This window comes from Nilaparvata lugens, chromosome 3 (genome assembly GCF_014356525.2).
Source record: "Nilaparvata lugens isolate BPH chromosome 3, ASM1435652v1, whole genome shotgun sequence".
Lineage (NCBI taxonomy): Eukaryota > Metazoa > Arthropoda > Insecta > Hemiptera > Delphacidae > Nilaparvata > Nilaparvata lugens.
Genome location: NC_052506.1, coordinates 88,784,510 through 88,809,346, shown reverse-complemented (window position 1 = coordinate 88,809,346; position 24,837 = coordinate 88,784,510). Strand labels below are relative to the sequence as shown.

The following is a 24,837-nucleotide window of genomic DNA, read 5'->3' as shown; positions in this document are numbered from 1 at the left end:
TAGAGAATTACAAAAATATTATAATATTGTAAATTCGAATGAATAGATAAAGAGAAACTAATAATTTTACAGCATGTGATTGGAAAGTAAACATCAGAAGACAGGACACAGATCCTTAAAACAATTTAATCAATTTTAATGTATTTATAAAATAAGCTTTATTTACTTTACACAAGCTAATTATAATACAATAATTTATTATTATATTTTCAACTCTTAGTCTGAAAAAAATTACAGGACAGTTCACTGTTATACAGGTATGAATGAATTCTAATTCATTTTCAAAATGGAATAGAACATTAGTTTGATTAAAAGCTAGAGAATATAATACTAAAGAATAATTAAAGTCATGAAACATAATTATTTCAACATTTCCATTTCTTCACCCTACATCAAACAGGTGTAGGACAAGAATAATTTATTACATTTTTAAATTGACTGACAATAATAAAAATATGATATTGCTTATATGTAAGAAATTCTATTGATTAAACTTTATCAAAAATCAAAATCTACACGTAATAAGTATACCATATTTTACAATTCAACAGTAAGGTAAGTGAAATTAATCCTAATATTTTCAAAGTGGTTACACGATTTAAGATCAGTATTGAAATTCACATGTAAATTTATATCATCGTTAAGTTATCATTAAGATTTCTCCACTAACTCAAACACTCAAATAGAACATAATCACTTTGAAACAGACTAAGTTTAGTGCGCACATTGCCATTATTGAAGAAGTAAATGGTTCTTTTAAATGGAAAAAGAGTATCTCGCTTCATATTTTAGTATTCTTAACAAGATGTCGATTGCAGTATTAATTATTCCCAGTGTAGGACATAATCTCTAGTTTTGGCACAAAGCCAACAGTCTTCCACAGATACATTCGTTCCACCCCAACAGGCACAGATTATCTCTCAAGAAATCACTAGAATAGAGGACTTAGTCGACTTTGACAACACTGTAGATCTTCCTAACAAACCAGAAACAGGCGAAAAATCCAATCGACCCTGAAAAATAATGAAACCTCAAAATTATTTACAAGTTTTAGAGCTGAGATTCTACATACAATCTCTAATCACGAAAATAATTGTTCCGAATATAAAATAATAGCTATATGATTTACATTAGTATTGATAAATGAATAAACAGCATTTAAATTGTTGATAAACATTCGATTGTGTTGTTAAGCTCATATCACACAGGAGACACGCCGCGCCGCCGCGTACCGGACATGACTTCATCCCACTACCACAGTATACATACAGTATGGAAACTTGGCTGGAACCGTGGCGCAAAAATCCGCCATCTTGTTAGGAAGCGCCGCATTGTAATAGTATTGATGGTAGGTTCGGATCACTTTAATGATCCGGATCGATTGATCTCGTTCACTGCCACAAGCCAATTAGAAGACCAGGATTGGAACTTCCTAAGGTCACGTGATGTGTCTAGTATTTGCGCCATGGTTAGATAGGCGTATTTGCATTGGTTAGATAGGCGTTTTATTGACAGTTTCCATTCTGTACCTATTTTGTGCCACTACTGCCTCCATTCTACATGCACCCGAAAGGTGGCGGCGCTCCACAGACAAAAAATTCCACTCCGTATTCTCCCGAGAGTTCCAGCAGCGGAATAATTCAACGGCGTCCATGGCTGCGCGGCGCGGTCGCGGTGTGCGTATTCTAACTTACTTAGATGCTAAGTATTCAACTATATTATATTTTTATTTGCGCGGCGCGGTGCGTCTCCTGTGTGCTATGAGCTTTGGAATGATATAAACAAGGAATCGTATGTCTTGTGAGATGTAATTTGTAATTTTTAAAAAGTCGACAACTCTTATGTGTAGACCTTCATAATTAGATTATTGTTCAAAGAACTTACATTTTACGTTATAATATTTAAAAAAAAATTGAAACATTTTTTTTCTGGGGGTGATTCCCACATGAGCTCTAGGCTAGTGTGTGGGTAATGAGGCGGATGATGATGAGAGATGAATGGACCTACAGTTTTAAATGGGTTCCGGAACCACCGTGAAGCGATTTTCCAATTCATGAATCATATTCAGAGGAGTTGGCACAAGTGGCCACCGTTGCAGTCATAATAGAGCCTTAGATGACCAAAATTTTGTTGAAACACTAACGACCAGATTGCTCATCAAAAAAGTTGAATTTATTTTCAAAACCATGACATTTATTGTCAAAAAATGAACTGTACCTGTAAGCAGGAAAAATAAGAAGACCATGATGAGTGTGTATCCAAAATAGAGAAATGTTGATGCGAGATCTTCAATATTCAGCTTGGTCACAAAGTAATGGACGCAGTAGATGAAAAGGTAAACAGCAGTGAAGCCACTCGTCAGGAAACTTCTCCACCACCAATGATAGTCCTGCAACGTTCAAACAAGGTATTTAGTTAAACAACAAGTAAACATAAAAAATATATAATCAATAACAGTAAAAACAGCTTTTATAAACAATTCCTCATCATAATTAGTATAATATTCATGGTTCAAGAGGGAGTGCCTCAATACTGCGACATTTCAATTTGTCTAGTGTATGAACATAACCTAAAAGGTTCTGTTCAATTGGGTTGTAAAAGGAAAGGTTGGGGAAGTTAGATTTTGGCTTTGGCAATATGTTAATATCATATGAAAAGTTTTGAGAATTTAAGAAAATAAAGACAAATAAAGAAAGGTTAAAATACTCGCACATTAAAGATATCGCACTACGAATGACACCCGTTCAAGATATGTTTGAACGAATATTGATAAACAGATTCTCAATCTATAGTGCGGTCCACGTTATAATGGCAGTGGATAAAGATAAAAGAATAGCGATGCCGATTCTCTGCATTAATTAATTATATTTCTACACTGTCAAAAACATACTTGGCATTGTTGTGGACCTGGAAAAGGATAGTACCACCGGCTTTGTCGGATGATAGACAAGGATAGCAAAACCAAAGTTGATCAAATATTGTCATTATAACGTGGACCTTACTATAGTAGAGGGGCGATCTCTTTGGTTAATGAAAATAAAATATATTGTATCTTGAATTTGTATAATGAAAATAATATATACTCAAGCTTTGATTATTTTAATTTTTTTAGGGAAATGCCTACAATAATAATGATATTCGTATGGCTTTTATTGGTGGGTGAGTTCCACCTCGCCTGAATGTATCATTTGAGCCGTTAATGGGCCTTACGAATGTCATCCTCCTGTCGGGACCGACAATTTAACGTGTCTACTAATAAATTTCATTTTGACGAAATATGTTTTACCAAAAATTAAGACACAAAGAACGTTTGGGGCCGGTTCCCGAGATCGGGATTTAGCTAAGTTCTAGACTTTAAACAGCTAGAGTCAAAAAATTAGCTTTCCAAAACGGGGCGTAGTCGCAGTTTTTATTTTCTCATTTCTATAGGCTAATTGGAAATGTTTTTCCTTGACGAAATTAAACATTTCTAAATAATTCAAAATAGCTGAAACTTTACACTATTTTCTCTTTATTTTATTTTGTGTTCAATTTTTCAGTTCAAACGTGACTTTAACAATGACTACGACTACGCCCCGTTTCGAAAAACCAATTTTCTTATTCCAGCTGTTCAAAGTCTAGAACTTAGCCAAATCCCGAGCTCGGAAACCGGCCCTTAAACTGTTTGTATTTACAGTGGTACTAGTTTTTTCTCGCAGCAGCCATCTTTAAATATCATAGAATGGTCCTTTATCATTCTTGAAATAATCTGCATGTAAAACACTATTTACATAATAATACAGTCGTGAATAGCTACTACTCAGTACAATCTTCACTTTCCAATGATAATAATGCGGAATCTCACCTCGGCACAAAGATGGAAGTAGCAAAGAAGGATTGTCGTCTCAGAGCATGTAATAACCAATATTACAAAAACCAGGAATAAGAACCCGAACATATAATACATTTGGTTGGACCTGAAACAAAGGTGAATTTTACAATAAGATATGAAGAAAATAGACTATTCAGACTATAATCCAGCTCGAAATAGATTATGAACTATAAATTGTATTATTTTTTTGTTGACTCAGCTAGTAACAATACTAAGGCCGGCCACTAACGATACTACAAGTCTGTCGAATATGTCTGAACAGACATGTTGTGTCACCAGCGAAAAGCTTCATACGAGAAACAGGTGTTTGAAAGCAGATTCTAACATAAAATAAACAACCATTAACAATAAAACATCGAGGACCGAGCTTCGCTCTGGAGTACAAAAGCATAAAAAATTTATTACGAAAGAAGAAATTATAATAACATTCATACAGAAATGTTCTATCTAAACTCAGTAAATTGATATTAATTCCCAGAGGAATGCAAAAATTTCCCTCACAAAGGCCCAGTTGCACAAAAGCCGGTTAAATTTTAATCCTGATTAACTTCACGTGAACCAAATCAGAGAAGACCATTTCAAAAAGATGGATCTACTGGAATTAATCAGGATTGAAAATAACCCGGCTTTTTTGCAACCGGCACCAAGTACCTGATTGAATGATTACAAAAGTTCAACAGCTGAGTCATAATTTTGACACAGTCCCACCAACAGACGACGAAATAATTATTATCAGCTGTTTTTCCAAGGATGAATAATAATTATCCTTTTAATCTCATTCAGCGAGTTTTACCAGGGATGAGACCGAGTGCAATCGAATCTTTATATTATAAACCTACTATATTCTGAATTTCTTGAGAATCGTTAGAGCCGTTTTCGAGATCCGGTGAAATACAAACATATAAACATCCAAACATATAAACTGAAGTTGCTCGTTTAATAGTATAGGATAAAGCATAGGGAAATTACAAATTATAATATTACAGAAATAATTCAACAACAAATAGAGCAGCAAAGAAAAAATGAACAACAAAAAATCGAAGACACAAAACCTAACCTCAAACATTTTTGTTCGAAGCCTTTCGCCGATGACACAACTTGTCTGAACTTACTACTTGCAGTATCGTTAGTGGCCGGCCTTATAGACTGAAAATTTTATTTTAAAATTGAATAGTTTCAATTTTAAATAGTTGAATTTTATATTTTCCTCTAAGTCAGTGTTTTGAATCTGCTGCGGTCTGAATTATTCAATTTGAAACAACAATGTACCTGCCCAATTTGACTGAATAATTTTTCTGGATAATGTGAATTGATCATCAAAAATATTATAAAGCACTCACCAGATCGAGTTCAATATGAAGAAGAGTTGAATGAATATGCAGCCGAAGGGCAAAACTCCTCCCATAATTATTCCTGGAATGGGCTGGGTGTACATACTTTGTTCGGGAATCTGCCTGGGAATTTGGTTGGTTCTGACTGGATGTTCCAAAGCCTACAAATAATGTGAAAAATAAACTAAATCAATCTTTCCAACTTTGTAATAATCAAGTGATGAGTTTTGTACTAAATCTTATTGAACACCAAAGCTACTACTAATGATAATTGTACAAAATACATTTTTTTAATAAATTATAATATTAGTATGATATACAGTATTAGTAATACGAAGAGTTGAAGATAAAAACATTATTCACTTTTATAAATTGAGCAATATGTGAACAGCAGTTTCCAGTTAAAGTTCCAAACGTGTAAATATCTTTAAAGCAGTATAATTGACCGAACGCAAGGAGGTCTATGTTTTATCGTCTGTTTGTATGTATGTAATGCATTTACGGCCAAACGCGTTGATAGAATTCTATCAGAGATTTGGCAGGAATATTCCTTTTTTAACTTCGCGTCAATGAATACACAAGGTTTTTTTTGAAATTTTGCATTTTAAGGATAATATGAAAGGAAAAGGAATTTCCTCCATACTCCGATATCACTGTATATAATTATAAATCATCTACTCTGAAGACAGGATTAATCATACTATAGAATTATTCATAATCAATCATCTGACAAGTGGATTATTCATTGCATGCATTATACGGTTGTCAGAAGCCAGTGAACAGGTGACACCAGATACTTGTGAATGGGAAAACTGGGTGAGGTCTACTGTACACAGAACTACTAGTTTTTCAGCTTCTATACGATTAATATGAGGGATATCCATTTACTAAACGTTTATATGAATTTATAGAATGAGTAATCTACACGGATATTTTATTTGAGAATATGTTTTCAAATCAATAGAAAGGGAAAACGATTTTAAGGATACATACAAGTAACTTGTGAAGTAACTCACCCTCTTTCTGAAGCCGAAATAGGAGCCAATGAATGTGAGAGGAACAGATACACAGAACCACATCGACAACAGAGCAATAAGAGTTGTAAACGGAACCGCTCCCGAACTGTCTTTCTGCCACAGAATCAGGTTCATCACAAAGAACAGACAGAACACAATCCTGCAAAAATAATACAATCAAATTCAAATTTATTTCCACAAAGAAAAAATACTAAGACAGGAAGCAATGCAAATATAGACTAACAAATACTAATTTCGAGAATACTATACCACCAAATAAATAAAACATCATTATTTATTGATCGAACATTTCATTCTTTATTCCACACGAAAATTTCAATAAATGTTGATTCTTTCTTTCTAACATGTATTTTATTTCATTTTTTATTATACAATAACACTAATGTAATAACATTGGTAAATAAAATAATAAGGTAGTCCTTGTGATATTTTTCTTCCAAATTTGTAGGCGATGACACAGTCCAAGATGAGGTTAAAATTTCATTTAAGTTTGAAAATTCATGAAGATAGATAGCAAGAGAATACAAACTCCAAACGAAATGACCACTAAAAATATAAATTAGACAGTAGGATTGAGCAGCCTGTATTTGTTTTTGTTTCACGGAGTAGATATAATTGTATGCTTTACAAGACTGAATTCTACGAGTAATTTCACGTTTTGGGGGTGTTAAGACCTCTTACGCTGTAATACGTCCTATCTTCCAATGTTAAATCCAAGCTACGAACCTGTCCCGTTCTCACATTTGTAGCATGAATTTAACATTGGGAGATAGGACATTACACTTAGCTAAGCTACGCTGAAGTACGTCCTATCTTAGAATTTTAAATCCAAGCTACGAATCTGTCCCGTTCTCACATTTGTAGCTTGGATTTAACATTGGGAGATAGGACATATTCCAGCGTAGCGTAGCTAAGTGTGAAGAGACCCTTACAATTTTATGCTATGAAAGACTGAATTCTGTGTGTACCTAAAGATGTTCGGGAAAATACAAAGTTACCATATAATTTTGTTGTTAATATTTTAATCTAATTGAAAGTAGGAAAATCATGACAAGATGCCAATTATTGATTATGCAAACAATTATGCAAACAAAGGAACTCACCCAGGGCTAAGCATCGATGTGAGAAGAACATTCGACTTCCATTTTTCTCCATTGAAACTCTTGTAAATGCGAGCAGAAACGTAGCCAGCTGGTGTGCCTAGGCACACATACAGAACCATGGCACAAGTCATCAGTGCGCCTCGGTTGGCTGGGGATAGGAATCCAAGACATGCGAAAGCTGTGTGCAGAAGAAAAGCCATCAAAATTTAATACACTCACATTATGGAATGTCACACAGATTTCAGTTAGAGTGAAAAATATGATGAAGTAATTTTTTCAATCAATCAATTCATTTATTTAACAAACATAAAACAAAATAACAAAGAAAAATATAAAAATGTGAAATAAAAGTGGACAACCCTGCATAAGCCCGAGTGGGGTGTACTACTAATAAAACAAATAAGAATACTCAGAGGAGTAATTAAAATGGATTATGTAAGTTATAAATTGAGTCCTCCTTTCAGAAACTTCAAACAATAATCCGATTTTAAATATATTTTAAAATAGTTATCTAACACCAGGAGACCTGTATTTGAAAGATCTAAAACATTTACCCTCCTTCTCACTTTTCTGGAAATAATTTCATGACAATAGTTTTCTTTTTCTATTGACTCAGCCATTCAATTATCATTATTAAACGAAAATCCAAATTAAATGCTGCAATTCACCCCGAAGTCTTCTGCTATTGCAAATACTGACAACAGCGTAAACAGCTAGATGGAAATTCGATGAGCGCTACTATTCAAAAATTATTTGTCAGCCCGGGAATCGAACCCAGTACCTCCTAATTGCCGGTCAGGAATGCTTAAAAGCCAGAGCGGCCAGCCATCTACAGATGGCTTCGTATAAAATGAGCGCTGCTATCCAGAGATTGTCAGTTTGGTGTAAGGGTAAGCATTCCTGACCGGCAATTAGGTTCAGTTCAGTTCAGTTTCAGTTCTTCGCCACAGTCAATTGACCGGGGAATTGTCAAGTTTTATTATTAATCTCAATATCAAAATTTGATATAAATAAAAAAAAATATTTATTTATTTTTAATATAAATAATCTAACTGTCAAATCTTAATAGTTTATTTTCGCAAGTGCTGGAAAGTATGTTCCTCTGTGTATTCAGAAACTGCATAATATGGCCTTACAATCAAGTATTTTTTTAATTCTGAGACATATAATTTTTTGCTCTCAATAGTTTTGAGATGTAGCGGGAGAAGGTTGAAGAATCGTGATCCTGTGCAAATTGGAGATCTTCGAAATTTATCCAGTCGGTGCCGAGTGATATTCATATTGGTCTCATTTCTTGTGTTGCAGCTATGTTGATTGCCTCTTAAAGGTGGATTTGAGTTTTTTGCTAGTATTATAGTTTCCAAGATGTATATAGATATTACTGTAAAAATTTTGTTTTCCAGAAACAGAGGCCTGCAGTGCTCAATTACATTCGTTTGAAAAATTGTTCTTATTGCCTTTTTTGTATTCTAAGTATTTGGTCAAGACAGTTTGGGGTGCAGCTCCCCAGGCAACAATCCCATATCGCAGGTGCGAAGTAAACAGCGAATAGTAAGCAGTTAGAGCCGTTTTTTCATCCGTAGTATTTCTTATTCGTCGTATCATTATAAAGTGCTAAGGGTAATTTCTTAGATAAGTAGTCGCAATGCTGTTTCCAGCTCAAGTTCTTATCGACCATCACACCAAGAAACTTAGTAGAGCCCACCGCCAGCATGCTGTCCTCTCTCAACTCCTCATCCTCTCTATTGCATTAGAACTGGGTTCGAAGTCTTCGGGGTGAATTGCAGCATTTAATCTGGATTTACATTTAATAATAATAATAATTAATTCATTAGCATTTGAATAATTGCAATATCTCAGCATTTACATCTGTATTCAATTAATTCATTTTTCATTCCAACTACTGGCGTCTGTTCTCCTCTATATCCTCTAACAACAGTAATAAAAGTATCCGCGTGGTACTTATTTTGAAGAATTTAATACTACTAAGTTGGGTTAAATAAAAACATTGATGCAGGGACGCACTAACCGGGAACAACATTGACGCAACATTCAAACGCCTGTCCCGAGTAATCCATTGTAATGGCGTTATCAAGCTTCAATAGTGGTGGTGAGCAATGTATGAATAGATTGAGTTGAGACAGTCTGTATCAGCTACAAGTGCAGTACCTCGCCGTTTACAGGGATTTGAAAGGGTTGCAACATTCTTTTCTCAGATTATTTCCTCATTCAAAGGAATTTCCCTGTTGCTCAGGATTTGATTCATAAATAAATGTACAAATTATTGTGACGTTACCTATTAATTTCCCCAATAATACGTTTCAATCTATATTCTGTGCAGAATTACTTCTTACTTGGGATGGACATGCGCAGCAGAGAAAGCATACAGCGGGAGGGATACAGAGGTGCGATGTTGCCGTTTTGAAGCGGCCAGCGATCTCCAACTTCTAGTGACTGTTCATGTGCTCATGCTACACATGCGAAGTTTCCTGTCTGAAAGCGGTCAGACGACTGACAAATTGGCAACTGCGCTTCTATCAATGACTCTATTAATCACAGTAATTGGTTGATCTCCCTCCACTTATTCCTGCGCTGCATATTCCTCCAAGTCAGAAGTAAATTTGTACGGACTATAGTCTGAAAGTTTATTGACACTCCAATGTATTCCAATTTTAATGAAAATATAATATTATTTGTTTAGTGTTTGTAATTACTGTACCTAAAGTGACAAGAGTCATGAAGAAGACCTGCACCCCAGAGCCAAGCAGCACTGACAGAAGCATGCCTTTTCTTGGAGGTCTGAAGACATCACCGTGAACCAGCTTCCAGCCGAATTCCTCTTGCACGTCTTCTCCTGAGTCAATCTGCGCAGTAAAAAAATATAAATCAAATTACTTTGAAATTTGGCTTGATAATTTCTTGTTTATTTAGGGTGTAAAAGAATTAAATGAAGAATTCAAATCCCTTTTACATTTGGCCTGATAATTTTATGTTTATCTAATATGGTTATCTTAATTAACAACGTTAATCACAATTTCCGTTAGGTCATTTATCCGTTCAAGTTATACTCAAATGTCTCAGCCAATTAGTATCGCAAGAACCATTCACCCAGTGGGCATCTATTCACTATCCACTCAAATTTTTAACCAAGGGAGAGCAAACAAAAATTCATTTTTAAACATATAATTCACGTTTCATTTGAGATTCATATTGATAGCCTAATGAGTGGTTGTTAATTTGACACACAATATAATTCTCAAGACTATATTTGTGAGCATCCATATTTGAATTTTCATTATCGTCTTTTGTTTATAGCCCAGTTTCCATTCCATTTCAGAAACCCTTACTCATTCAAATTCATGTATTTATATGGCTTGTCAACAAAGACTTACATTGATAAAATTATTGCACACTCATTGTTATAGCCCCCCATATAATTATTATACTTGTAGATAATCATAGTATTATAATGAAAGGAATCAACTTTAGTTACGTGCATTCAAGAGACTTTCATAAGAGTATATATGCGCCTTGACTCACTGATCTGTACTCTAGTGACTAGACTATATGAACCTTTGAATTTAAAGAGATTCTATGTACAAAAAGAGATTATTATCCAATAAGATGGTATAACTCCGCAAAATAAATTATATTCTCGAGGGCAGAGACATTGTACACCATATAAAATCTCAGAGGCTACAATGGATTAGGCACCTAGAAAGAATGGCTGAACAGAGAATGCAAAAAAATGGTAAGGGACATTGGAGGGTAGAAGGTAAAAAGACATGCCAAGGAATCGTTGACTGGATGAAGTGGAGGCGGATATGAGATTGATGAAGGCCAGAGGTTAGAAACAGAAGGCAGGTGACCGTTTGGTATGGAGGCAGATAGTTGAAGAGGCTAAAGCTCACGCTGAGCTGTAATGCCGAAAAAATAAGAAGATGATAATATAACTAGTTGATTGGAGAATCAATAAATAAAAATTTTCAAAAATATGTGTAGATATGCCCCTTACTTCACTGAAATCTACTTTAGTGACTAGTCTATAAAGCTTTGAATTTAAAGAGATTTCATGTACAGAATACAATTATTATCCAATAACATGAAATAAATACTTGATTGAAAACCAATAAATATAAATTTAAAAAAATCTGGTGTGGCGCACTCACACAGCTTTCCTTGCCATTATGAAAATTGATCACCTAACGCTAGTGTTCCAGCGCATCCTAGTTTACTATTCAAAGATCTGAGCCAGCTAGTGACAGGACAATAACTCTGGATACACACGAGATCTGCTATCTCTTAAAAGTGAATGATTTAATAGAATCAACAGTTGCCACCAGTTTGCAATTGAATAATCACATTTTCTCAAATTTCAAGCTTATTTACAATTTTAGGTGAAAATGTTACTACACATTAATTGAAGAGATTTTAAAGCTCAATCTTTTCCACTCGAAATTTTTCGTTTAAATTATATATCAGACCTGATAATTGAAAATCTAAAATCAAACTTTGCATAGATGGGCGGAGCTCCTGAAATTTTTACAGATATGGGACTTGTGGCAGTTGATATAGCTTATTAATGACTATTTTAGGTATGGATTTGATCAAAATCGTTGGAGCCATTTTCGAGAAAATCGCGAAAAATCCTGTTTTTGACAACATTTCGCCATTTTAGCAGCCATCTTGAATTGCATTTGATCGAAATTGTTCGTGTCGGATCCTTATAGTGTAAGGACCTTAAGTTCCAAATTTCAAGTTATTACATTAATTGAGGAGATGAATTGGGATATGATGTACACAGACATACATACACTCATACACACACACATACAGACCAATACCCAAAAACCACTTTTTTGGACTCAGGGGACCTTGAAATGTATAGAAATTTAGAAATTGGGGTACCTTAATTTTTTTCGGAAAGCAATACCTACTTTCCTTACATATGGATAAATATTATAGGATAAATATTATTATATAGGTAAAAATATTTTTATACCAAATAAAAATGATTTTATTAAATTTGACTGCACTTTTTCATCGAATATATTTGAGGAAGACCACTTGAGCTCATCTCAAATGAGTCAAGTTATGATTAAGAATATTTTTAGCAGTTAATTTTCACATCCATAGAAAGCATATGACCAGTTGAGCGTTCTTACCTGGTTATACCTAGCAATATCTTTGTGCAAGGTGCGAAGTATGATCATTGCAACCATTCCTGACAAGAACAAAACAATCATCAGAGAGTTCAGAATACTGAACCAGTGGATGTTGGTATGAGGCATGGACTCCAGGATGTAATCCCATCTCGATGACCATTTAACGGTGTTATTTTTCTGAAAAACAAACAACAAAAATCATAACCTGGGAACTGAGGTTCATAGATTTATAAATATTAATTTCGATAAGACTTTAATTCTACCTTTAAACCAGTTCAAAATTAATGTACACACGAGAACCATAGAAAAACACAAACATATAATTAATAACTAATTTTGAAACACGGTTTAGTTATTTACCAATAAAATTGTTCAATATTGGATGAAAACCTTGGAAAAATAAAAAAATATTAATATACATCTCAACATAATTAATGAAAAGTCAAATTAATCTTTTAATCTTCAAGAATTTCATTTCATTTCATATTATTCATTTATCTATTCTTTTTACAAAAAAAGTACAGACCGGGGGAGAAAAACTAAGGATACCTTGTACTATTTCTCTCCCAAAATTAGGTCTCATTAGCATAAATTATTGAAGCTTATGATCCTTACCACTCCTGAAAAACACATCGATTTCCAAAATTGGAAATCTTTTCACTCAAGAAATTTCAACTCAAAGCTGTCGTACCACTCCGTGTCGTACCGGTATACATTTTCACGACCTTGTGACAGTATAACAATAATTTACAGTCCGGGTCCTGTAGCTTTGCCTGTCGGCGGAGGGTCACTGCACTATTATAATACTACCCGTTCAAAAACATCGAGCATTCTTGAAATGTGTCTTTCCATAAGCAACAGATGCTCATTTGTATCTTCTCAAAAGCAACGTGTTTGCATCCGAAAAAATACACAACCTATCAGCTAACATTCGTTCAAAACATGCTCTTTCTATTGTTGGTGATACGTTGCAAATCTCTCATTCATAAAGAATCTCTGTGTCTAGCGAGCATCTTTCAAGGAAGCTTCCTCTATGTAGGGTCTCTGAAGCTGATGTTTTACAAAGTTGTAACTATCTAAAGCCTTAACTAAACCGCGAACCATACCTTCCGTATATGCCACGGAGGCAAAGCTACGGGACGCGTACTGTACGTTATCCATAAAAAATATCAAGGCAAAAATTATTGCATAGGATAATTTAAAAATATACTTACGGTGAAAATGACTTGATACGTGTAAGTGATATCCAACTTTTCGTCATTTTTGAGCTTCCTAGCTGGGATCTCCATGGGATGTAAGGACTTGCAGCCCTCGCCCTTGCTGTGATCGACACTGTGTGGCACCACTTTCACAGCTGTTCCAACACAACATTAACAGATTAGCTAATTTCAAGAGAAAATTTACAGGAAATAAAGGAATCATGAAAGCTAACTGATAAATTTTATTATCATGGCGATTCTATTGCTTAAGCCGCCATTTTGTCACACCGTTGAGTGGGAGGAGACTGTCTAGCTAGGCCAATGGCAGGCGTTCATGCCCTCGACCAATAGCAGTACTCGCCTACTAGTATAAATTCTGCTGCTCTTGTATTTAGTTTTAGTTTATCAGAGATTGAAAATGATGTAATAACCGAAACCGGTCTTTCTAATTATCAATAAATCAGTGGTTTTTTGACAATTTCTTAGTCTTTTTCATTGAAAGCTAACTGATATAAAATTTATACACAGATCTTCAACCATTTGATGAGAGCTGGTTGTGATAAATGGTACTAATTGGAAGCTCATAAAAAACTGATAACCTACAAAACATGGTTCGATCAGAATCGTCTAACTGTTAATGTTAGTAAAACTAAAGTCCGTGAGAAATTACTTTTAACACGGCTCTTCCTCGAAGACAGAGAGGTCCGATGCTCTATCCTCCACTAATCACTCCCACTACCTTGCAGCATTCTTCTTCTTTTGTGTCTGTGTGAGAGACAACACTCCCCTCCAGCTATTGCTGGCAATGTTCAAAGTCGTTTACTGGTCAGCAGGTATATTGGTTTCTGTATGTTACAGAGACGTATTCAGCACAAGAACGTGAAGCAAAATGACACGGCGCATCCAATTGTGCGCAGGATGTGTTTGTGTCTACGCTACAAACTGTGGAAGGAGAAATGGGTTTCTCCTCTTCATGTTAAAAGTAATATCTCACAGACTTCAATTGCATGCCAATTTGTTTCAGAGAAGATGCCGAACCTGAGGAATTGGAATTAAGATAGCACTCATGTGGAGCGTTGAATGAATATGTGGTTGACCTGGACGAATTTTCTGTGATTCAAGAAGGTTCTCTGAGCAGAACTTGCCTTACCGCAAGTTAAAGTGAACTATTACTGTTGTTGATAGGCCTACTGTATAAAGCTCGATTCCCACATATCAGTATAGCCAGATACACACACATTGAGTTTTGTTCGTACGATATTTTGCCATTCTTATGAATTCTAGAAGATTAAACGGAACTTGATAAGCTACAACTGTTTGACATCATCTGTTAAATCTAATAGAATTTATAAGGACGGCAAAAAATCATTCGAACAAAAATCGATTTGTGTGTAGATAGCCTATCTGTGAACAGTGGTACGGCAAGAATTTTATTACTACGAATTATAATGGTACTATTCAAACTCGCTCGACCGGGCTGAGTGGGAATAGTCCAATTATACCTCATGGGTATTATATTTTTACTGTGCCGGTCACGTTATCTGACACTGATATGTGGAAAACCAACTTTATTATATCTTATAGTCTTCAGTCGTCAGATTGCTATAAATAATTTTACCTTCATAATTGGAGTAATTTATCACAATCACTTTTGCTGTATACAGAGTGTCCCATGAAAAGTGTAAAAGCCGAAGACCATGGATTCTACATTAAATTTGCAACAAAAAATGTCCAGTAAAATTTTCTTATATCGACATTAGTTTTCGAGATATTTCGATTTTTCGATATTTTTGTAAAACGTCAATAACTAGAAAACTATCAGTCAAAATCTAATTCCAAGGATATGTTTGGAAAGAGGAAGAAATTTACAATAATTTGTTCTTTTATTTGACGTTTTCGAACTTTTTATGAGCTTTCAAACTGTTTGATAATATATTTGGCTTTGAACTCGACGAATGTACTTTTTTCAACTTTGAACGCTCATAAAAAGTTCAAAAACGTGAAAGAAAGGAACAAATTATATGAATCTTATTGGAAATTTCTTCCTATTTCATCCAATGTCCTTGGAATTAGATTTTGACTGATAGCTTTCTAGTTAGCTTTTGAAATATCTCGAAAACTAAGGTCGATATAAGAAAATTTTACTGAACATTTTTTGTTGCAAATTCAATGTAGAATCTATGGTCTTCGGCTGTTACACCTTTTGTGGGACACCCTGTGTACATAAAGAAATCAAATTTATGCTTTTCGACCAATTTCACAGATGAATCAAGTGGAAACTCATTCACATAATACGATTTTAGAACATGCCAATGAACGCTATTTTCACAGATGAGTTTTTATTATCAAAGATTACATTCAAAAATGTAGTTTTTGAACCAATTCAATAATTTTTTTTAATTTTTTGAGGTGGCGTATTTTTGGCAATAGTTTCTCAACAGTAACCACCATAACAGGAACTGTACCAAGAATTTGTAAACTCTAGAATAGAATAAGGAAGAGACAACTTACACACAATCCTTCCTCCATTTCCTTGGAATGAACCTCCCCACTCCTCGCCCTCTCCACTGTGATAGGTAATGGTCAAGACAACGTGGTTGAAAATATAGAAGGTGTTTGGCTTGTTGTACATTTTCTAGAAAACAACGATCAATTTACAATATTTATCAAAACTATTTTATAGAAAATATTCGAGAACAACAAAAAATAATCTATTGGCAGAAGAAGCACTAATAATATTGTAGCTAAATTGCACTAATTTTTAGCTAAAAAACTGATACAGTAAAACAGTGACAAACTGTAACAGTAAACCTGCCAAAACGTAACAAGTAACAAAAGACATGACAGCTCATTATGCATACATTTATTTAATTCAACTAGGAATAAAACCTTGAAAAATATGAAAAATATTATAGGAAAGCAAAAATACAAAATTGATTTTAAAATGTGTGCGCAGTGGCCAGCCAGCTAAATTGCGTCATCGCCACCAACCAAGGATTTTAACAGTTTATTTCTACCGCAGACTTCAATCTGCGTAAAGTAATGCTCACCTACATGTAACAATACACAATTAGGGCAACAAGATTTACACTTCATCAATTCATCGAATGATGTCAAAGTGTAATCGAGAATTTTCCAACTCTTAAAATATGCATTATTTCAGTTTTATACATTGCATGCGCACTCCAATTGCTACATCACTCATTTAATAATCTTTTTAAATGAATGTATTCTTTTCTGACAGCAGACGGATAGACTATGAACAATTCTAATAATAAACTTTGGAATAAAATTATAGTAAGCGAGGTTAAAACAAATAATTCAACGAGATTGGTAATAGTTGTATTAATTCTATAAAAATATTGCTTATAAAGTCCCAAATTCTTAGGAGCTCTAATAAAGTGTTGACATTTAAGGAATTTAATAGAGCTAAAGAGTAATTATTATTAGGAACTAAAATAGAGTCTCAATGAGGTTCTTCATGAGTTCATTACTCTTGAATTTATATAATTAATCATCACTTCACATAATATAAGATCGGCTTTAGATAGAAGTGACTGGCTAGAGCGCTTTCGAATATCAATAGACTGATTTTTTATTCTAAGTCAGAGGTACTCTCATCACCTAGCGACACAAGTCATTGAGTTGGCCAGTAAGTAGATAATTATTACATTTTTAGTTGGCCAGTAGCACAAAAATAAATTTGAATTTAACCAGCGTAAAATGACGTCATCGAATTGTCTTCAGATACATTCATTGTTTCTCCTGACATTGCTTCCTCAAGATTAAAATTATTTTAGTAAATATTAGCGGAAACTGGCCGAATAATACGATTGAAATTATCTCTGCACCCGACAATTTCAAATGAAGATGGAAAGTGAAGGAATTATTGACCGAGCAAAGTGAGGTCTAAGATTCAAGTCGACGGTTTGGCATTTCTCTTAATGTTTAAATGTTTATATGTTGCGCATTTACGGCGAAACTAGGTAATAGATTTTCATGAAATTTAACAGGTATGTTTCTTTTTAAATTGCGCGTCGACATATATACAAGGTTTTTGGAAATTATGCATTTCAAGGATAATATAAAAGGAAGAAGGAGCCTCCTGCATACGCCAATATTGGAGAAAAAATCAGACTATAGAATTATTCATCATAAATCAGCTGTCGAGTGGATTATAAATCGCATGCCATGACGCATGCAATTCAATATCTCAATGTAACTTGATAAAAAATCAGCAGCTGTGTAGACTATAAATTTCATGCAATTTTTATGCACTATCAAATAGGATGCAAAGAACTTATAACAGCTTGTCTGGGCGCCTAGATGGTTTTCTCGCGCTAAATTCCGGAAAGCGTTATATGATAATTAAATCTTGTGTGAGCATGATCTGATCAAATAAATAGTTGGTGTATCAGTGTGGATGTGCATATGGTTTGGGACGTCGTTCAGTTATAAATGCTATTTATTCTATTGATAAAATTTTTGTTCATTATTTGTTATGATATTTACTCATTTACTCATTCATTTATTGTATAAAACACTATAATCATAATACAATTATGACATTGGAGGAAAAACTGTACTTGGAGCCTGTACTATTTCTCTCCAAAAATTTTGATAAAATATTAATGTTGTCCAAAAGTCAAGGCTATGATATCACACACAGCTTCGTCACTTGATTTTCGGTCCAGGAATAATGATTTGAAAATTTTGAAGATATTCTTTAATTTTTATAAGTTTTGGAATTTTGAATTCTCAATTTGTTTTATTTTTACTTTTTTCATAAGTATTTGAAATCTTTGTTTTTTTTTCATTTTTGAATTAGGTGGTATTTTTGTTGTTTGTACGATTTATTATTGCATAAGTTCGTATTATTTTAATCATTATTTTTCTTTTTTCATTTGTATCTGTATAATTTTTATTGTTAAGGAGACATATTTGGGGGAACCCGTTATCTCCATTGCGAATAAATAAATAAATGAATTATTGATTGCGTGCAATAACGCATGCAATTTTAATAACTAAAATAACATAGTATTGTCGCTCGAACTTTCTCTGCTTTGAACTTGGGCTGTCCTTTTGCCAGTATGTCTTGAAGGAAATTAGCTTTTGATGTTACCATTTTTGATATACCAACCCCAACAGCCATTAGCCGTTTTCACACCGATATCTCACCCACACAACATAAAGACAGGATTTACTCTGATGGACAGTATAAGAGGAGGCTGCGGTTTATAACTGCTCGAGGTCTACTGTTCACAGAACTACTAGTTGTAGTAATGGATCACGAATGTAAAAAAATTACAATTTGCATTGAAAAGTAAGAATTTTCCAATTTATAATCCATTAGTATTGCTGACTTGAAGAGTGTAGGTGCGTTGAGCTTCAAATAAAATACAAGTTAAGCAGATAGGCACAGATACAACATGTCCGCCTACCCTATGGTCCACACAGTCAAGATCTCTGACATTGATGCATTAAAAACTCACCAACAATCCAATGATGCTGATAATTCAAGCTCATTCCTTTTTTTAGTAAACTCAATTTCCCTTCCGACTCAGCATTGCCGCCGACATATGTTTTTTTGCAGATAGTTGCACACTCTTCATCCTTTTTGAATTCAATCTAGGAATATAAAATAAAAACAATTATTATCAAATTGATAGGTTTGACCATGATTCAATTAGATATTAGATGGAATTTAATGAATATTTTTCACAAAATGAAAAAATATATTACAGTTATGTAGAAACAAAAATGAATAATTCATGAAATTCAATCAAGGCGTTTTCTTGGATGAGGCAATCGCCTCCAACTGCTTTATCAAGAAAGATTCTGTGTATTTTCTATTTACAAAATGCATGAGGGCAATTATACAAATGGGAAAGGTGAAAGATATTTAGTTTTACAAAGAGCACATCATTAAAATAATCGGGAGAAAAAAAGGTTGTTGGAAAAATAACCTTGTGCTAATTCTCTCCCTAATTTAGATAATATTACTTGAATTAATTTCCCTGATGGGAAAACCCATAACGCAAGTACACAAAAACATACAAATGAAAAAGAAAAACTTCATAACAAACAAAAAACATAGAATTTATTTCCTTATTTTAATATCCCGTAATGCAAAAAAAAGCTCACAAATAATAAGACAATCGGTTATCTATAACTAAGAATTTAACATTTTATCTGAAAATTGTGACTCAACATTTTAAGAAAGTTGATAAATGTAATGAAGCTTCCAGGTTTTAGAATTTAATAAGTAGTTTTGAATGAAATAAGCCATTGATTAATTACTGTATCTGACCTTGTAAGGAGAATTTCTGATTCTTTCTCCAAACACAACCTGTCCCAAGTTTTCAGCTGGAGATTTACTTTCATCGGTTTGACAAAAATCGAAGCTGCAAAAAAACGTCATTGAAATAACAAGAATAATTGTAGTTGATAATTAGAGGTATAGCTTATACTGTAGAGTAGCCTACTGCAAGCTGTATGAATTTATAATTATACAATAAAAAAGTGTAGTCTATATGAGAAAGATAGAAGTAGGAGCTAATATTGACAATAGTGGGAAAGAAAGATAATCTAATAATTATATTGATGGGTGTGATTGATAATCAACGTGACACAAGTAGTATTAAAACTGAATGCGTTACATTGGTGATCAACAATTTGAAAATACCATTCAAGAAAACTATAACATGGTTGGAGCTGATAAATTGATAGGCAGCTGTGAAAACTATGTTAGCAAAACTATTCACTTGTGATGAACTCATTCAGCATTAGCACGGTACATCTAAAAATAATAATTGACTGGATGAGTAAAAATTGTAAACTGAAATGTGAAAATTGCTTAGCTTGGAAATTCGAACAATGAACACAGCCTTAATCGGCTAAATTTGAATAAATCTGAAGAGAGTTAGCTGAAAAGCCATTTGAATGACAAATCACACGTTGTTGATTAATGCTGTATTAAAAATATGATCTTCTTTAATGAGCATTGAAACTTTTTTGGCACGTCAACATGGTTCTTCGTTACGTAGCGTACATTGACAACTTGCAGCAATGTGTGTGACGTCACAGAGAAGAAACTTCTACTTTTTGGTGACGTTTCATTCAATAACACACTTTAAGGAATTCGACCAAGCTTGTAGTAGTCTACTTCAAACTTCAAAATAAGTTTTCTTAATTTTAAACTGTATAAAATAGAAACTCAGGAAGTGAAAGTGAAAATTTTTAGTGAGAAAACATGAAGAACCCAATATATAACCTATGAACTTGAGTGTTAATAGGATATAAAATTGGGTAATACGGCGAGGCAGAACATCGAAAAGGATCTCTCTGCCGATAAAAGCCATATGAATAAATAAGAACTTCAAACTCAGGATTCAGTTGTTCTACAACTTCAAACTACAATTTCAAATAAATTGAAGTCATTGCAGAATTTAAATTGAAATATTAAACAATATGGAAACAGATGGAAAATTAATACAGCATGTTTCAAAAAGGAGTTTACAGCTACGATAATTAATTTACATTCGTTTAAAAAATACTCAAAGTTGAATTTAGTGTTGTTACTAAAGTTGTAACCCAACTAAACACTAATAGTAGACAGAACTCGACAGTAATTGACTTGAGAAACAAAAATCGGCTTGAAATTTGGAACATAAACGACCTATACAATGAGATATTTTCTTATGCAAAATTTACTATACGGTGCTAAATTGCACCATAAAACAAGGCCGGATGATGAGATTGGATGAAAGAAAAAGTATTAATAATTCATTCAGTTTCTATACTACTTACTAATCATCATAGTTTCCACACATTTTCAGTTTACCATACTTGATAATAACTAGAAGAGGGAATTCTATTAATTGTAAAAACACTAGCCTACTTGAAAACAAACCTTCAACACAGTAATACGTACAAGTCAAGTTTAACTTGAGCGTCAACAAATATATTGGAGAGTTAATTGAATGATTGTGAATTATTTTTATATGCTCGTATATACCTTTCCAAGCCAGTAATATATGAACTTGTAAATACAAGCACTAAATTCTTATTCTAAAATATTGAATAATTGATTCCTATTCTGAAAGATTAGTTGATTTTAGCAAATAATTGCTTGTCTTCAAATTACTAATTACCCATGTATTGAATTAAAAAAAATATTGCTTGATAAGTTAAAAAGAATCATAATAGAAAATTCAAAGTGACAAAAATCTAGTACTGTAAGTTAGTGATATTTAGTTAGATGTAAAACAAGTGGCAACAAGTTGAAATATTCGACAAAGTGAAGTTGGAATTGTGCTTCATAAATAGGTGCAAAACCTTGAATGATAGCAATTAGTAGTAACAAGTATTGGAGGAACATCTATAGTCAAACGTGGTTTTTATCGGCAAGATAAGAATTTTTAACGGGTCAGAATTTGTTTGAGGAGTATAAAATTGTTTCGATGCAATGCATCTCAATCTTTCCAACAAAGCATCGCGGCATCTCAATAGGAATAGATTGCAAAACGCAATGAATCAATGAAGGCGAAAAAACCGTTCTCATTTAATTTCAATCACATCTATTATATCCCGTATTCCGAAAGTATCCAGTACATTTTCTGAGGAAGATTTACAAATATAATGCATGATCATTTGAAAATAGTTTCTGCAGGATTACTTTTTTAAAAGAATAACTTTTTCAAAATAAATGACTGAATGGATCTTAATGGTAATGAATGAATTAAGATAGGATTTAAAAGAAAAAGTTTGCTGTTCTAAAAATTTAAGAATATCCAACATAAGCTATAACGTTTTTGCCGAACTGGAGAAGATTAAAGGGTGAATGGTTAAAGTTAACATATTATGTGCTTCTAAAATTAGATATCTGTATCGTGTCTGTGCAACACATTACAAAATAATGTACAAAAACTGGAGCTATGTAATAAAAACTTGTGATACCCTTTTTATGTAGGGATTCAGTTTCTTTTACAAATAAACAAATCCGAAAATTCAACGTCACTTTAATAAGAATTCAAGTTATGCACATTTCAACAAAGGATGTCTACTTACAAATTAATCGCACGTACCCAAGGTGAAAATATACAAATAAAGTTGAGTATCAACGTTAGGTACTTACTGATGATATTCATATGGAATGACAGATTCTTCGGTGTTCAAACGATTCACATACAGTTGAATGTTTGACTGAAAAGAGAAAGAAAATAACTCGAATTATCAACGTAAAGAAAGTGCAAAACTTTTGGTACGGTATCTATAGAAAAATATTATTTAATACCCACTCTAAAATATTGAAAAATTCAACTGTGAATAGCCAAAAGCCATTAGCTTAGTTCAAATACTTGCTTACAAGAGGCAAAAATATCGTGAATTATAATAGAAAGTGAACAAAATACGGTATAAATTAGAACAAATTAAATCTTTAAAAATACATTATATTTATGTTGTTGCCAAGTAGGCCTATTGGGGTTTCTGGTGAATATTTGCATTTAAAATATATATATATATATATTTAGGCAAAAACCCACATCTTAGCTTACACAATAAGTGTGGCAGACTATTCCCTGGCCGGTTTTATGGTGATACCACTGAAAATCAAGATAAGGGCAATCTGCAAAGAGTACTGACTTAGGCTAAGTAGACTCAAATTTATTAGCTAACTTGATCATTGCATCTCAGAATAATAATAATCTTTAAATTGTTAATAAATGAATATTAAAACTTGCCTACAGCGGTAAAATTGGAAAAATAAATTTACCCACATTATAACTAGTTGTAATCGCGATTTGCAACCGTATATTGGAGTAGTTTGATGGTTAAACTTAGGCCTTATTATTAGAATAGATTAGTGTTTGACGAACCTGTGTTACAAACTTAATAAATTCTATAAATGGGATGACTTTACTATATTAGTAGGCCTATTCCTTAGATTCTCCTTAAACAGTTTCAATAATTAAATTGAATAAATTCCATAGTTCAACATTCAGTTTTCTTGAACAGTTTTTTTTTCATTTGCTAACAATGCTAAAAGTATACAAGTACCTAAAAAAGTAATTATCTATAAAAAATACATTTCTATTGAGATTGTTACGGCCACCGAGGTGCCCAACTGGTTGGCGTTAACAGAGATTGTTAGTACGGCATTATCGTATTATATTATCATAAATAATATTTTAACCTCACCATATTTATAAGTCACGCCTTACATTTCACATTACAGAAAATAAGAGACCTGGCTGCTTAATATTTTTTGAACATCAGCTCATTACAAATATTACGTATGTACAACTCCACAAGCAATCATAGTGCAGTAATGTTGAAATTAAAGTCTATATTGGAAAACATCTAGTCAATGCTTTGATAGGCTAATTACTTAAATGGATAAGCAACAGAGAGGTCTCCTAGGTAAACTATCTGTTTTTATGAAATGATGAGTATAGGCTTAAAAACGCATAAATATTATATCTGACTCATTATATTAAACTACGGTAGTCTAATGTAAGTAGCTACTACCTTGGTGCAAATCGTATAAAGTATTGCACCACTATTATTTATGTAGTGATTACCATCTGCCTTTTAAGAAATTAGCAAAACAAATTCAACACTTACCGAACAAGTTTGGGATGATTCTCCCTTCTTGCAATAATTGACAGGTGCTAAACCGGGTAGATAAAACCCATTGCATTGTCTATCTTCATACAACCCTAAAACTACTAGCACTACAAGAACACTCCAAAAGTTAAACATTTCAACAAAATAACAATTATTCTTATTGTTTCTATAAATTGATTTATGAAAAATTATACGTGAATGGTCATTTTATAACATTAAAAGTATCAAATAATTGCAATATAAAAGATAATTAATCCATTACATCGCCAGGTAATCGGCATGCGACGTCAAAATCTATTCACTTTTCATCCAACTTCCAAGCAAAATGCAAAAAGAGCTCACCAACAAAAATCAGAAACAGCTGATTCAAAAACCCAATACTGACGCAGTTGAATCAAGGGCATGAGTTATCATTATTTCAATTGATTTTTCCATAAAAAATATTAATTCTATTCTTATTATATTTTAATTCGTCTTAATTATTGATTATAAATAAATATAT

General features: G+C 33.2%; 1 protein-coding gene across 1 annotated transcript; it reads right to left on the bottom strand.

Annotated features, from left to right (window-relative positions):
• Positions 1-106: 106 nt before the first annotated feature.
• LOC111059472 (transmembrane 9 superfamily member 2) lies at positions 107-24,835 on the bottom strand. Its single transcript, XM_039422945.1, has 15 exons — positions 24,333-24,835; positions 22,843-22,910; positions 20,017-20,110; positions 19,199-19,334; positions 16,698-16,756; positions 16,218-16,341; positions 13,722-13,861; positions 12,508-12,684; positions 10,062-10,206; positions 7,343-7,520; positions 6,219-6,378; positions 5,212-5,363; positions 3,845-3,956; positions 2,218-2,389; positions 107-1,013 (listed from the first exon to the last, which is right to left on the bottom strand). Exons 1-15 carry the CDS (start codon positions 24,468-24,470, stop codon positions 946-948), a joined length of 1,923 nt encoding a protein of 640 aa, XP_039278879.1. The 5' UTR covers positions 24,471-24,835; the 3' UTR covers positions 107-945.
• Positions 24,836-24,837: the final 2 nt, after the last annotated feature.

Bases quoted from the DNA above. Each gene is read 5' to 3' on its own strand.
- LOC111059472 (XM_039422945.1), bottom strand. From the start codon at position 24,470: ATGTTTAACTTTTGGAGTGTTCTTGTAGTGCTAGTAGTTTTAGGGTTG. The intron at 10,207-12,507 runs GTAAGAACGCTC...TTTACTGCGCAG, and splicing joins ATATTGCTAGGTATAACCAG to ATTGACTCAGGAGAAGACGT. The intron at 6,379-7,342 runs GTGAGTTCCTTT...TTATTTTTGCAG, and splicing joins ACATCGATGCTTAGCCCTGG to GATTGTGTTCTGTCTGTTCT.